This window comes from Leucoraja erinacea, chromosome 18 (assembly GCF_028641065.1).
Source record: "Leucoraja erinacea ecotype New England chromosome 18, Leri_hhj_1, whole genome shotgun sequence".
NCBI classification, from domain to species: Eukaryota; Metazoa; Chordata; class Chondrichthyes; order Rajiformes; family Rajidae; genus Leucoraja; species Leucoraja erinaceus.
Window position 1 is genome coordinate 22,402,651 of NC_073394.1, and position 13,595 is coordinate 22,416,245.

Consider the following 13,595-nt stretch of genomic DNA (forward strand, 5'->3'; position numbering starts at 1 on the left):
TCTAGGGAACCTTTATCTCACACCCTCTATAGAATGGATGTTCTACTTGAGGCCTGGAGTCCAGAACTGTGAATGATATTCGAGGTGCAGTCTACACGGAAGCCTCTACATGCACCCCCTAACCTGTCCTATCCATGTACATGTCTAAATATTTCATAAACGTTGTGATAATACCTGCTCAACTACCTCATCCGGCAGCTCATTCCATACACCCACCATGCTTTGTGCACAAAAGGTTTCCCCTCAAGTTCCTATTAAATCTTTTTCTCCTCTATGTCCTCTGGTTCTTAATTCCCCTACTCTGGGTAAAAGACTCTGCATTTACCCCATCTATGCCTATGATCTTATACACCTCTACAAGATCACCCCTCATCCTCCTGCGCTCCAAGGAATAAAGTCCTCACCTACTCAACGTCTCCCTATAGCTTGGGCCCCGAGTCCTGGCAACATCCTCGTAAATCTTTTATGCACCCTTAACAACATCTTTCCCATAAACGTGTGACCAAAAATGAACACCAATATGTCCTCACCAATGTCTTGCACATGTACAATGCATGTGGGGACAAAAAGGGAGGAAAATTCTGAGAAAAAAGGATCAACTTTGAACCAAACACGGCTATGACCTTGCACATTGTGTAATTGGCTGGTTGCTTTTTATCGCCCGCAGATTTACTTATCTTGGAAAAGCGGTCCCGGTGAGGTCAAGCATTGGAAGGATATGATTGGGAGACCACGACACGCTGTGGCTCAGTGGCATCAACTCAAGGCATGATTTTTCATCAAATCAAAGAAGTTTGCATTTTAAGTATGCACAATGAAGCACCTGGACTAACGTCATGGATTACTCAGCCATCAATCTGGGAGTCCAGCAGCCAATCCATACACCATGGACTTTATAGCATTGAGCTGCCAGGGACATTTTTTTAAGTCGAGAGGTCATATCCACCTTGTGCTTCAACGACCATCTCCAACCCAGCACTCTGCACCCTCCACCCCAACCTCCTCCCTCGACAAAAGAAATTTGCATTTTTTGGTCGCGATACAACTCATTCTGTGTTCGCGGCGAGTAGTCACATGGCTTCGACTTTTAGTTTCAATTTTTCCGGTGACAAAAAAAAAGCAAATTGTTCTTCCAGTAGTGAGCGAGTTTATAGCTTTGGAAAAAAAAAATTACGTGTCATTTTTTTTCCAAAATAAGAAGGTATTTTAATTTTCTGGTGCAGACGTTTATGCTTATGGTTCTAAAGACTACTTTTTTATTTATCTTGATTAACCTAGAGGGTGAGGAAACATGAGAAAACAGGAATTTAAAATCTGTGTATGTCTCTGTGTGTGTGTTGTGTGTCAGTAACTGTATAAAGTGTGTTTTGGTGCACACAAAAGAATATTCAGCCACGCCCTTAATGCGTGGGTTATTTTCTCTGCACTTTTTAAAATTAACAGATTTGGTTATGAAAAAAAAAATGCAATGGAGGGATTTGGGGTTTCTAGAGGTGGTTTTTAAGTGGGCAATGTCTGGTTTACACAGTATTTCAACTTGCTTCTCCTTCATCCAGGCCTTATAGAGCTACTGTACTGGAAAACAAAAATCCCAAAGGATTACCATGCAGAAAATCTATAATGTTGCACACAGTATTTGCCTGCCAATCCAAAGGCGACAGATAGCAATTGTAAAATATTGTATTGATATTCCTGTAAAAGTACTGTCAAGTAACATTGTAGATCACCATGCATTTTCTGGACACTTCTGTATTATCAGGTGCATGAAAAACAACATTATTTGGTGGTGAGTAAAATTCCATCATTTGGGTTATTTGGATGAATTTATGAAGGCTAAAGGCTGGGGTTGGGGCAGTGCCGCATAGACACTGAGCACAGATCCAGAGTTCTTAACAACAACACCAACAACAAAATCCCTGTCCTATCCTCCTCTTGATTTACATGTCTCTATCACAATCAGACTGAGAAGTTAATTGAAGATCTAATTTTCCAATCAGAGAATCGGATATTGCATCTTGTTCTGGGCCACTGAATAGTTAACTGCAACGTAGACTTCATAGAAAAAATGTAGGTATCTCAGTGCAGTATAGAGTATTATTTGAAGTGGCGCAGTGAGTGTGGTGCGGGTGTATGGAAGGAGCTGCCAGAGAAGGTATTTGAAGCAGATACTATAACAGCATTGAAAAGAGATTTGGACAGGTGCATTGGTAGGAAAGCTATGGACCAAATGCGGACAGGTAGGACTCGTACAGATGGGCATCTTGGTTGGCATGGGAAAGTTGGGCCGAATGGCCTGTTTCCATGCTGTATGACTCTATGACGGGATCTGGAATTCAACTTTGGTTGCCAATTTGAGGCATGTTTTTGAAAATAGGTGACAGGCTCCCGTTGGCTTTGAGCTACTCTTACAGATCTACTAATACAGCAATGTTTCCAACAGGCAGGGGTCTTGAGATAAAAATCATGACCATTTCACATCCTGTTCCCACTCTACAATGTGTGCTCCACAATGTAGAATTTCAGGCAGAGAAATTGAATTCAAAAATCCTTAGTAAAGTACATCTGTAGTTCCTTGTGTCTCAATCCCCAAATCTATTTTTGCTTCGGGGATATATTGGGCCAACAAAGGGAGTGATCATGTACAGTTAGTTATCAAGTAAATCTCTTGCAATATCAGCCAATGCTAAACCAAGTCTGTTCTGAACAGTATGTTGATAATATCTGCTAGAAATAGCCATCATCTGTGGAAATATATAGACACATTCACTCAGAGTATTTCTTGTGTTGCTGCCAGGGCCATGTCCCATATTATGGCCCATTTATGCCGTGATCCCATGTTAATTAGAACAGGGATAGTTCTACCCGCAGTCACTTCTTGTTAAGTGAGTGATAGCATCTTCCCAACAGTCCGGGCTTTATATGAATCGAGAGATGATGAGCCAGCATTTAACTCTGAGCCATATGTTCCTATATCTTGCACCTAAATCCATATTGATCCCATTAAATGACTCTGTTTAAGCTGTGGTTCTATGAAGATTGGTAGGTAAGAGCAGGGGCGGAAAACCCGGGGGGGCCAGAGGGGACACGTCCCCTCCATGTTTTGAGAGGTGGGGGACATTCCCCCCAAGTTTTTGTGATCCCGATTTTAAAATCTCCGCTTTTAACGCTGGATTAAGCCTCCGAAGCCTCGCGCGCGCGTGTGTGAGTGTGCACATGCACGAGTGGCCGCCAAAATATAGTGTCCCCCGTCCCCTCCATGTTTTGATAGTGAGTTCCGCTCTTGGGTAAGAGTATGTTTTCCGATTGTACATCTAGTTTTATTTATCAGAGAGAACATTAGGCATGAAGGACGTGATTGTGCGTTCATTGATTCTTGATCTTATGTTGCCAATCAACTCCTCTCGATCGAAGTTCTACATTTGCATCACATGTGTCGAGATTTGGTTTCATAATGCTAGTACTCCCTTCAGTGTGGGGAGCGTAAACATTTGGTGTTTCTGATCCCAGTCCTTTAAAGCCTTTATTCAAAGTACCCCAATTATTTATGAATGTTCCTCATTCACTTGCAAAATTCAAGAAGGAAATCCCATATCCCCAATGGAGTGGTATTAATTTTATATTTAGCAGAAGTCTACAGTAACAGGTGAACCTGTGAAAACATTCTGATTTTCACCTCGCAAGCTAAGATGCACCCTTCAGATGAACATCAGCATTTTGGTTTTAGTCCTCCACACAACCAAAAGCACACACAACTGCTCTAGATTGGCTTGCCTTTGCAATAACACATCCCCTGTCTGAGATATTCTAATGGTTTTATTCTTCCTCTTTTCTAGGCAAATTATACTCAGGGGCACAGTGAGGAGTTGTTGATAAATATTACCAAAGGTCTGGGTTAAATTAAGAAAAAGAATCAGGAAGATTCACAACAAAGTGAGCAATGACAAAGGGCTACACAGTAAGCAAAAACCATTGTTATAGTTGGGACGGCCATGCTACAAATGGCCCTCCTCTCTGCTCACTCCAATCCCCAAGTGACAACATTTTACTATCCTTTTGTGTGTTAGGATACTAAGTTTAAATGATGTTCGCTACCAGGATCTAAGGCATTCACTAATCTAACATATTTCAAATAATTAAAATATTACTTAATTAAAATCCTTTTCAATATTGGGCTTACCTGGCACTGGATACTGAGTTTATCAAACTTTCCCTTGTCTCCCGCTCCTCACAGCCTTTCCCACTGACCCAACTCTAAGGAAAATAAATAATGATTTTTACTGCTTTTAATGATTTGATATTGTGGTGAGAAAACCCTAAAATCATGAGAGAATTATAATATCTTCCATATTTTAGGGAACATTTCAAAGAGTATATTTTCAGTAGTAAACCTTCACTAAACATTCACTGTCTGCCAAACATGCTTTAAAGATTACAAAGTGATGCAAGAATTCCTCAGAGGCATGATGGCCATTGTTTACGTTTTCTTCATCAATATTTTCAGGTTCCTCAGTTGTCATATTAATTTTTTTTGATGCTGTTGATTATATGTTAAACAGAATTAATTTAGCTAATGTTCCTTTTATTTATTACAGTGCCTAGTCCCCATTTGGCATGTAGTTAATCCGTATTTGGTGAGCATGGTGGGACTTGCATACAAAACAAAGTCTTGCACTGTATCTCAGTACATGTGACAATAATGATAAACCAAACCATTTGGCTACATTAAATTATAAAGATGATTTAAATTCCTGCGTTAAGATTTTGGAACACAATTTAAGCAGCAGGCTGCCACGGAAATTGGTGTCACTTTCTCTTAATTCCAGAGATCCAAATTTGATCTTGACCTTGGGTGCTGCCTGTGTGGCATTTGGATATTTCATATAACTGTGTCAGCACATGAACAGGCCCTTCAGCCCACAATGTCTTTAGACTTTAGAGATACACCATAGCATTAAGGTGAAAGGAGCAACGTTTAAAAGAGTTGTGCGAGGCAACTTTTTTTACACAGAGAGTGGTGAGTGCCTGGAACACGCTGCCTAGGATGGTGGTGGAGGCAGATACAAAAGTGGCATTTAAGAGAGTTTTGGATAGGCACATGGATATGCAGGGAATAGTGGGATATGATTTATTTACAGGTAGATGAAAGTCAGTCTTGACATCATGTTCGGCACAGACTTTGTGGGCCGAATGGCCTGTTCTTGTGCTGTACTGTTCTATCTATGTAATACAGTTAAATGTGAGTGTTCCTGCAAGCAGTTCTGTAGTTTGTATTACATTCACCTCCTCTCCACTTTACTCCTTTCAAAGAATAAAGTGTTGGAGGAACTCAGCGGGTCAGGCAGCACCTGTGGAGGGAATGGACAAACATCCTATGAACCGTGCCAACCCGAAATGACAATGACCAAAAAGCTGATCCATTCCCCTTGCCTGACCTGCTGAGTTCCGCGAACGTTTTGTTCAAGGTTTCAGCATCTGCTGTCTCTTCGTTCTCCTCTTCCCTCTTTTCATGGGAGTCACCATCCTTACAGAGAGAAACCTCTCTCCCCATGTTACAAGAGTCCCATTCAGGCTTTGTCATTTACAAGTTATTTTTAAATCTTTTACCAGGTTTGATCTCTCTTTTCGTGACTACATCTAATCTTGTCATAATTTTGAATCACTTATCTTGTTTCCCTTTTATCCCCTTACATTTCGTATGGCCAGAAATAGGCCATTCGGCCCTTCGAGGCTACTCCGCAATGTCTATTTTAACAGAATTTTGAAGAAATTATTCTATGTATTAAGTTCTCCTAAAATTATGTTTCAATGACACACAAAACATGTTTAAGAAAACTTACTTTCATTCTACAAAAATTGTACCTTTGCTGAGATCCAGTAAAATGGCTTTAAATTATCCAGATTTTTTTAGTGGAGGGTTAATCATATTTAAATAATGTTCTTTTTCTTCAATAGCCAACAAAACCTTCCATTTTTATTTGTAGGATTAATGACTTTCAGGCACTTAAATGACCAGGTTTGTAGGTATCTGCTTGGTTAGCTGGTCCCATGAGATTGTGTTCACATAAAGGTCAAGTCACTGGATGGAATTGTTTTGGTGTGAATCATCGCAGTAACAAGACTCGTGGGGGAGTGGGGACTGACTACATCCTGTGGCCCCTTCTCCTAGCCCTCTTCATTTCCTCATCATTTTCTTACATTCTTATAACCCCCCTGCAATTCAAAATGGTTCCATTGTGCATATAGAAGAGTATAGATGTGGCTCTACTGATCCCAGCAGCTTTTAAACAAGCAATCATTACCATGGACATGCCTGCAACATCTCTTTTGATTTGAACTTATGAAGATTAGTGCAATTTGGGAGTAGAAGTATCATCTTTCTCACAAGCTGACACGAGCAATTTTGTTTTGTCATCTTAGCAAACCATTGGGCATTTAATTTATGGTATATTTGCAAATTATTTTGATTTGATCAGATGAAAAGTTGAAAGTGTAACACCTAGGATGATTTCCAATAGATTTCAATACCTTAGCCAAGGTTGTGTTTCCTAGGCACCATATGCACAAAATGCAATTGAGAGAAAACCTCACAAATTCCCGGGATGACGGAATAGAAGGCGGTGCTGTGGAGATGGATAATGTAGGGTAGATAATGCTTGTGTGGAGCATAAATGGGAGCTTGGATCATCTGTCCCTGCACTGCACATCCAATGTGAATCCAGATAATCACCTACAAGCAGGAATGCCATCCAAGTAACTCAGACAACAGCAACACCTCCCACAGCCCACTGTGTGTTGGCTGACAATGTCGCTCAGACAAAAAAGCAGAAAGACTTGTATTTATACAAGCTTCTTTCTTGACCTCAGGATCCCCAAAGTGCTTTACTGCTACTGAAGTACTTTAACAATGCAGTGGCTGTAGTGGTAATCTTGGAAATGCAGGGCAGCAGGTTATGGATAAAATGGATGATTTGGCTGCATCCTTGACTGTGGGATAAACAGAATGGTTGAGTTAATAATATTGCTCTTCTAATAATGCCATAGGATATTTTACATCCCACTGATAAGGACATCAAAAGTCCTGTTTAATGCTTCATCTGAAAGAACAGTCCAGCACTCCTCCTTTGATGGTGAGTAGTGGCTGACACTTCATCCAGAATGAAGGACCACACTGTAAATATCTTGGTCCACCCCAGCTGTACACTGACCATTGCCTCTACAAACAGGGTCACTGTCATTCTATCAGGGAATGATCTCACATCTCCTGAATATTTGATTTAGATTAAGATTTAGGGATATTTGCTTCTCTTGCAGTTAGTTAAAGCACACTCAAGCGGTGAGGAGGATAGGGTTTGGAAGATGTTCTGCCTTGGGCTGGTTAGTTTGACCTTGTCAGACAGGAGTTGATCATAAAGTGATAATTCTTTGCCATTTTGTACAACCCATTTCACAACACATCTCTTGGAATTCCACCCAATATAAAATGGCAGATTTCAAGGGACATTGTCTTTTTTTAATAACCAGGCCTTTTCTTATTCCCAAATGAGGAGACGGTTTGGCTACTGTTTATAGAGAGAAAAGACCCCCTTAATAGGGATAAGTGACCCCCCAATGCTAATACAAAGATCAAATGCCAACTTACTAGTCTCAGGTGTGTTTCTCTAGCTGTTTGCTCCCTGCCAAATTGTTTTGTAGTATGTGCTAGATACATTTCCAGTAAAACTTTTAACGACAGATGTTTAGCTAGAACCTTGAACATCAATGGAGTGATACGGTGCTAATTGATTTTCAGCATACAAATGAATTTGTATGAATTTCCCAGGCCACTATTTTAACAAAGATGCATAGTATGATTTTTAAATTACAAGTTATTTCTACTCCTCATTCTCCATCACCAGTTTGACAAGTGACTCTCTATCCCTATGTAAGGACGGATCCTTGGTTCCGTTAACATTTGCTGTATAAACCAGATATTGCATTTTCTTTGCAGGTTAACGTTTTGTTTTTTGCCTAGTCTTACTTTCAAAGCTACTGAAAATCAAAGCTGTTGTGTGACCTGCTACACACCTTGAAGTTTAAAGGAAAGTCAGAAATTCATTTATTGTAGTTGGCTGAATCCCATTTTGGTCAGACCAGCCAGTGGAATGCTGTTGAATTATTCGGGCTCAGGAGATGTTGCTTAGACTCCTCACTTCAATAGGGTCTCTCCGATTGACAAATAGTGGAGCAAATTCATTGACCAACTCTAAACTCTTCCAAAGCTCCTTTCTTCCCCCTGCTATAAATTGATCGGAACAAGTGTCCAGTGAATTCACAAATGTGACAATACACAAAGATCTAAAAGGTGGGATTACTCCCCAAAGTACGTTAAGGACCTGTCGTGCTGTTGTAGGACATAGGAATTAATCATTAATTAAAGAAAACACAGGTCACTGAAGCTATATACCCAACTCCTTCACCCCACCTGATCAGATATCCAAACAAAGACAGACACAAAGTACTGGAGTAACTCAGCAGGTCAGGCAGCTTCCCTGAGGAACATGGATAGGTGACGGTTTGGGTCGAGACCCTTTCTCGGTCTGAAGAGGGTCCTGACCTGAAACGTGACCTAACCACGTTCTCCAGGGATGCTGCCTGACCCACTGAGTTACTCTAGCATTTGTGTCTGTGTCTTATTGTAAACCAGCATTCCTTGTTTCCGTGCTGATCAGATATCCAACTTGGTTAATCTTCAAACAAAATTCTTGGCCTAAAATTAGGAAGTGAATAGAAAGGGGAAATTGATATAAAATGTGATTTTGTGAGAAAAAAAAAAAAGATAAGTATATGGCTGTAGGGGGTCACACTTATTACGTTTATTTGACTCAAGTGATTTCACCATATCACCTCCTGACTCCCAACAACAGTCAGGGTCAAATGTACTATTCTGTAGAGCTGGTCCAGGTTTAGTTAATGACAAAAAGCAGCTTGCAAAAAAAAAATCTCAATTTAAAAGCAAAAACCAAACCAAAGCGTGTATCCAATGTTTGGAAATATTTGGGAGGAAAGGAATTCTGATTTGTAAAGTAAACGCCAAGAGTAATAATTACAATAACAAGCAATGAATACTGCAGCAAGTCAACTCGCGACAGAGTGCCATCTCCCTAACTGGGACTAATCCCTGGTGTGGACCACATTCCCTTTGCCACTTTCAAACCATGTACAGAAAACCAGGAAGAAGTAGAAAGTATACTTCTACTTTCTTTGTGAAACGGTTGGTGCTGAAAGAATGTGTCTACTGTACTTCTGCCAGTAAATATGGGAAGCAAACAGAAACATGTTGCCTGACTAAGGCACGGTGGGCCTTCAAAAGGTTTGAGTTTGCTCCCCTTGTGTCTGTGTGTTGTGGGGAGGAGGAGAGGGGTGGGGAAGAAAGTGGTGTGCAATACAATTTGTGGTAGATTTGGAACTAGGCTATAATGGTTAACAAAAAAAGGATCTCAGCTTTAAACATAAGCCTTAGTTTTTGTGGATAAATAATCTTGGCAAGTATCCTATCCCTTGTGATCAGGGTATGGATAGCATAAACAGATGTATTTTATGTTTACATTGAATGCTAGTTTGGCTGCAGTCAAAGTTTCATATAAATTAATATATGGTTAGGTTTTTACAAATCTGTGTACAGACTGTTTAATCTTAATGCAAGGTGATGCAGTCCTGAATTTATTGCTTTTTTTGGTCCTTTCTTTAAAAAAGGACTGGGCATCTTTACGCTCTTGTAAGAGATGAATTAAAGAGACTGCAATGGCTTCTTTGTCACAAATTGCGATGTAACATTTGCCAACTTTGTACAGGATATTCATGATGCATAGGTTTAGCTGCCAAGTGGTATATTGATAGAAAAAAAAACAGTTTGGTCTGGCTGAAGTCAGATGTACTTTATCGGGATAATGACAGAGCTTTATTCTGTTAGTTGACTTCTGATTCAAGTTTTTAAGAAGTTCTATATCATAATAAAAATAAAATAAGACTTGTTCATAGTTTGAGCAATATTTGAATACAGAAGCACATCTATCTGTTAGTATTGATATAGTATCTGTCTCCAGCCAGCCTTTGTAGATGATGTCTTTGAACTTCAGTCCTCATCCGGTCTCCTTGTACTGTTCTTTATCTTTCCCCCCCAGTAATCTGATCCATTTCAGATTAACTGTGCAGATGGTACCTCAACAAACAACACTGATAGATAAAGATTGTAATTTTTATTGTGTTTGGTAGCTAATGTACTTCATGAAGGTAAATTATTTTGTATGAGATGACTTCATCTATATTATGTATATGGTAGAGTATTTCTTTCTGAGATTATATATTTTGAAATTTTACTCTTTTTTGTGGAAAAAGTCCTAGTTATGATTAATAAACAGTAGGAAACCATCCATTTGCTTTCTGTGCCTTTTTTCAATGTGGGAAACCACCTAGAAAACAACGCTATGATATTGACGCTGGGTGCCATGTGGAAGGTTATTCAGGGCAATAACTGCCAAGGTTTAATCTATCGTTAATGAAAATTTAATTTAAAAATACATTCAACAATGTTTAGTAAAATACATGTAAATAAAAATGTAAAATCATTTGGCCATTAAAAATCAGCTACATGTTTTGCATTCTAAATATCCAAGGCAACTTGACAACACTCAAGTTCCTACTAGGATGAAAATCTTTATGATAACCTTGAAGCTTGAAAACATCGCACAGGGCCATGAAGCATAGAATCAGAGTTCCATGAAGAACAAATAATTTATGGCAAGCAACCAAATTAATTTGAGAGAAGTACAACTTAAGCATTCAAACCCAGTTGCAGGTGAGTAATGCATTTATTTTTATTATTCCTTTTCTCCAGAAATGCTGCCTGACCTGCTGTTACTCCAGCATTGTGTGTCTATCCACAGTATAAAGTAGCACCTGTGATTCCTTCCTACCCATTTCTTTGTATTTGGTAATGGTAACAGTAGCTTATATCTAAAGCGCCTTCGATGATCTCCAGACAATAAAAAAAAGCTTCAGTAACATAGAAACATAGAAATTAGGTGCAGGAGTAAGCCCTTCGAGCCTGCACCGCCATTCAATATGATCATGGCTGATCATCCAACTCAGTATCCCGTACCTGCCTTCTCTCCATACCCCCTGATCCCCTTAGCCACAAGGGCCACATCTAACTCCCTCTTAAATATAACCATTTCTAGCTAGCCATAGAATTAACTGTAAATGACATGAGATTGGATAGACAATAATAAAACAATAATTGGGCAAATCTCCACAAATATCTCTGCAAGGATTCTCAAATTAGTAATTATCATTGCTCAATTAAAAATTGAGAAACCTGACTTTGATCCTCATTAAGGACAGTGATACATTGTATTTGCAAGCGGCACCGTTCAGGTGGAGGAGGTGGTAATATTCTGGCTTCATGTCCTCAAGCTCTACAGGTTTCGTCTTATGATTTCAGAACTGCCTCACAAAAGCACATTGATTTTAATGAACAAGCAGCACTGCAAGGAGAAGAAAAAATAGTCGGGGTTACGGACATTGGTTTCACCACTTCCACCCTCTGTAGGTGGAAATATTTAGGCATCATCTAGTGATCCAAGATGTCACAAATGGAGATGGAACAAAGCACAAACGTTGCACGTAATTGCCCTGAAGCTGTCTGGTTAACATCATTTCTGGGTGTAAAACACAGTAACTGCTAGAGTTTGACTGTGGAAATCCATCACTTTCTACAAGTGTTGCACTACAAATTCACAAATGATGATGCACATTCTTCTTTGCTATTAATTACTAATCTGAGTAACTTTGTTGTTTATACATCATTCATACCATAAAAACCAGTGAAAATATTACATTCTGAGTTTTAACAGCACCTGATAAATGTTGTACGGTGCCTCTGACTCTGACAGACTAATTCTATTTGCGAAAAATATATATTTTTAAATTCCTTAGATTTTATAGTTTTTAGTTTGTGATAATTCTGCTATTCAGCAAATACTTTAAAAAAAATCATTCTGTACAGATTTTAGAGAATGAGGTAAACACTTCAAATTGTAACTATCTTCATGTAGTTTCTGATCGGCTCTTCATCAACATGGTAACATCAGTCATTCTGGACGTCATAGACTCCTTGCAAAAGATACTTACAGTGAATCCCATTCTGAAAATACTACTCTGAGCCACAGAACCTGCTCTCGCTGAATGGACAGTGATCGTGAAGGTGAGTGGGGAGCACTGTTCCCCTATCACTGACTGGGAAATGCTGGCCATACGATTCTGGCTCATGTGTGGAATACAAGTGTCCATCAGGAAGTGTTGATCTGAGTGTGAGCATTAGGGTGGTGAATCTGTGGAATTCTTTACCACAGAAGGCTGCAGAGGCCAAGTCAGTGGATATTTTTAAGCCAGAGATAGATAGATTTTTGATTAGTACAGATGTCAGAGGTTATGGGGAGAAGGCAGGGTTCAGAGGGAGAGATAGATCAGCCATGATTGAATAGCAGAGTAGACTTGATGGGCCGAATGGCCTAATTCTACTCCTATCACTTATGACCTTATAACACCAAGCGTACCATCCAACAAATTTCTGTCGAGAACAGAAAGCTTTATGTCACTGGAAATGTAGTTTGTCCGTCTTTCTCTCTCTGACATACTGTAGCTTTAAAGTGAGCAGGGAAAAATTTAAAGGAAATTTGCGGTGCAGGTTGTTTTAAATACAGAAGATGGTGGGTGCCTGGAATGTGTAGCCAGGGGTGGTAGATACAATAGTGTTTTTTAAGAAACATTTGGATGGGCACATGCATATGCCGGGAATGGAAGGATATGGGTTATGTGCAGGCAGATAAGTGATGACACAATATTCGGCACAGACACGGTGGGCCGAAGGACCTGTTCTTGTGCTGTACTGTTCAATGTTCTATTAGTAAATGCTGAAAACAATCAGCTGCACTTATAGAGAATGAACATTTCTAAACTGAATCGCTTTCAATCTGTGGGGAACGGAGGGATGTGGATCATAGGCAGGTAAGACATGGTCTTAGCACAGACATTGTGGGCTGATGCGCCTGGCCTTGTGTTCTGTTTTCTATGCAAGTTTAGTACAGTGATTACATTTTCTAATTATCAACAAAATAGATGTCAAGTTAAAGCTTTGTATTCAAATTTCAATGTATTCTTGTTTTTTCTGAAATACCTACATGGAAACATAGAAAAATAGGTGCAGGAGATGGCCATTTGGCCCTTCGAGCCAGCACCGCTATTCAATATGATCATGCTGACCATCTAAAATCAGTATCCCGTTCCTGCTTTTCCCCCCATATCCCTTGAACAAGATTGAAGAAAAATTGTTGAAGGCAAGCATGTGCTGCGGCTTTCTTTGCCACTCTGTTCACTTGTGTGGGCACTTTCACACAGCTGTGCACTTACACACATCACACACATTGATTCAATTGACTTAAATTAGCTCATGGCTTAAACTTCTTTGCTTAAACTTCTTTGCCAAACCACTTGTTTATCCCTGTGAGGAGAGAGCTGATTGCATTTTTACAATATCTATGGAGTGGGGACATTGAGTA

General features: G+C 39.6%; 1 protein-coding gene across 3 annotated transcripts in view; it reads left to right on the plus strand.

Annotated features, from left to right (window-relative positions):
- syt7a (synaptotagmin VIIa) overlaps window positions 1-10,425 on the plus strand; it is a 383,396-nt gene extending 372,971 nt beyond the window's left edge. For all 3 annotated transcript variants that reach the window (XM_055649546.1, XM_055649547.1, XM_055649548.1), the window contains one exon: window positions 668-10,425. In XM_055649546.1, the coding sequence (XP_055505521.1) occupies window positions 668-772 (105 nt within the window). In that variant the 3' untranslated portion in view covers window positions 773-10,425. The remainder of the gene's footprint in view (window positions 1-667) is intronic.
- The last annotated feature ends 3,170 nt before the right edge of the window (window positions 10,426-13,595 follow it).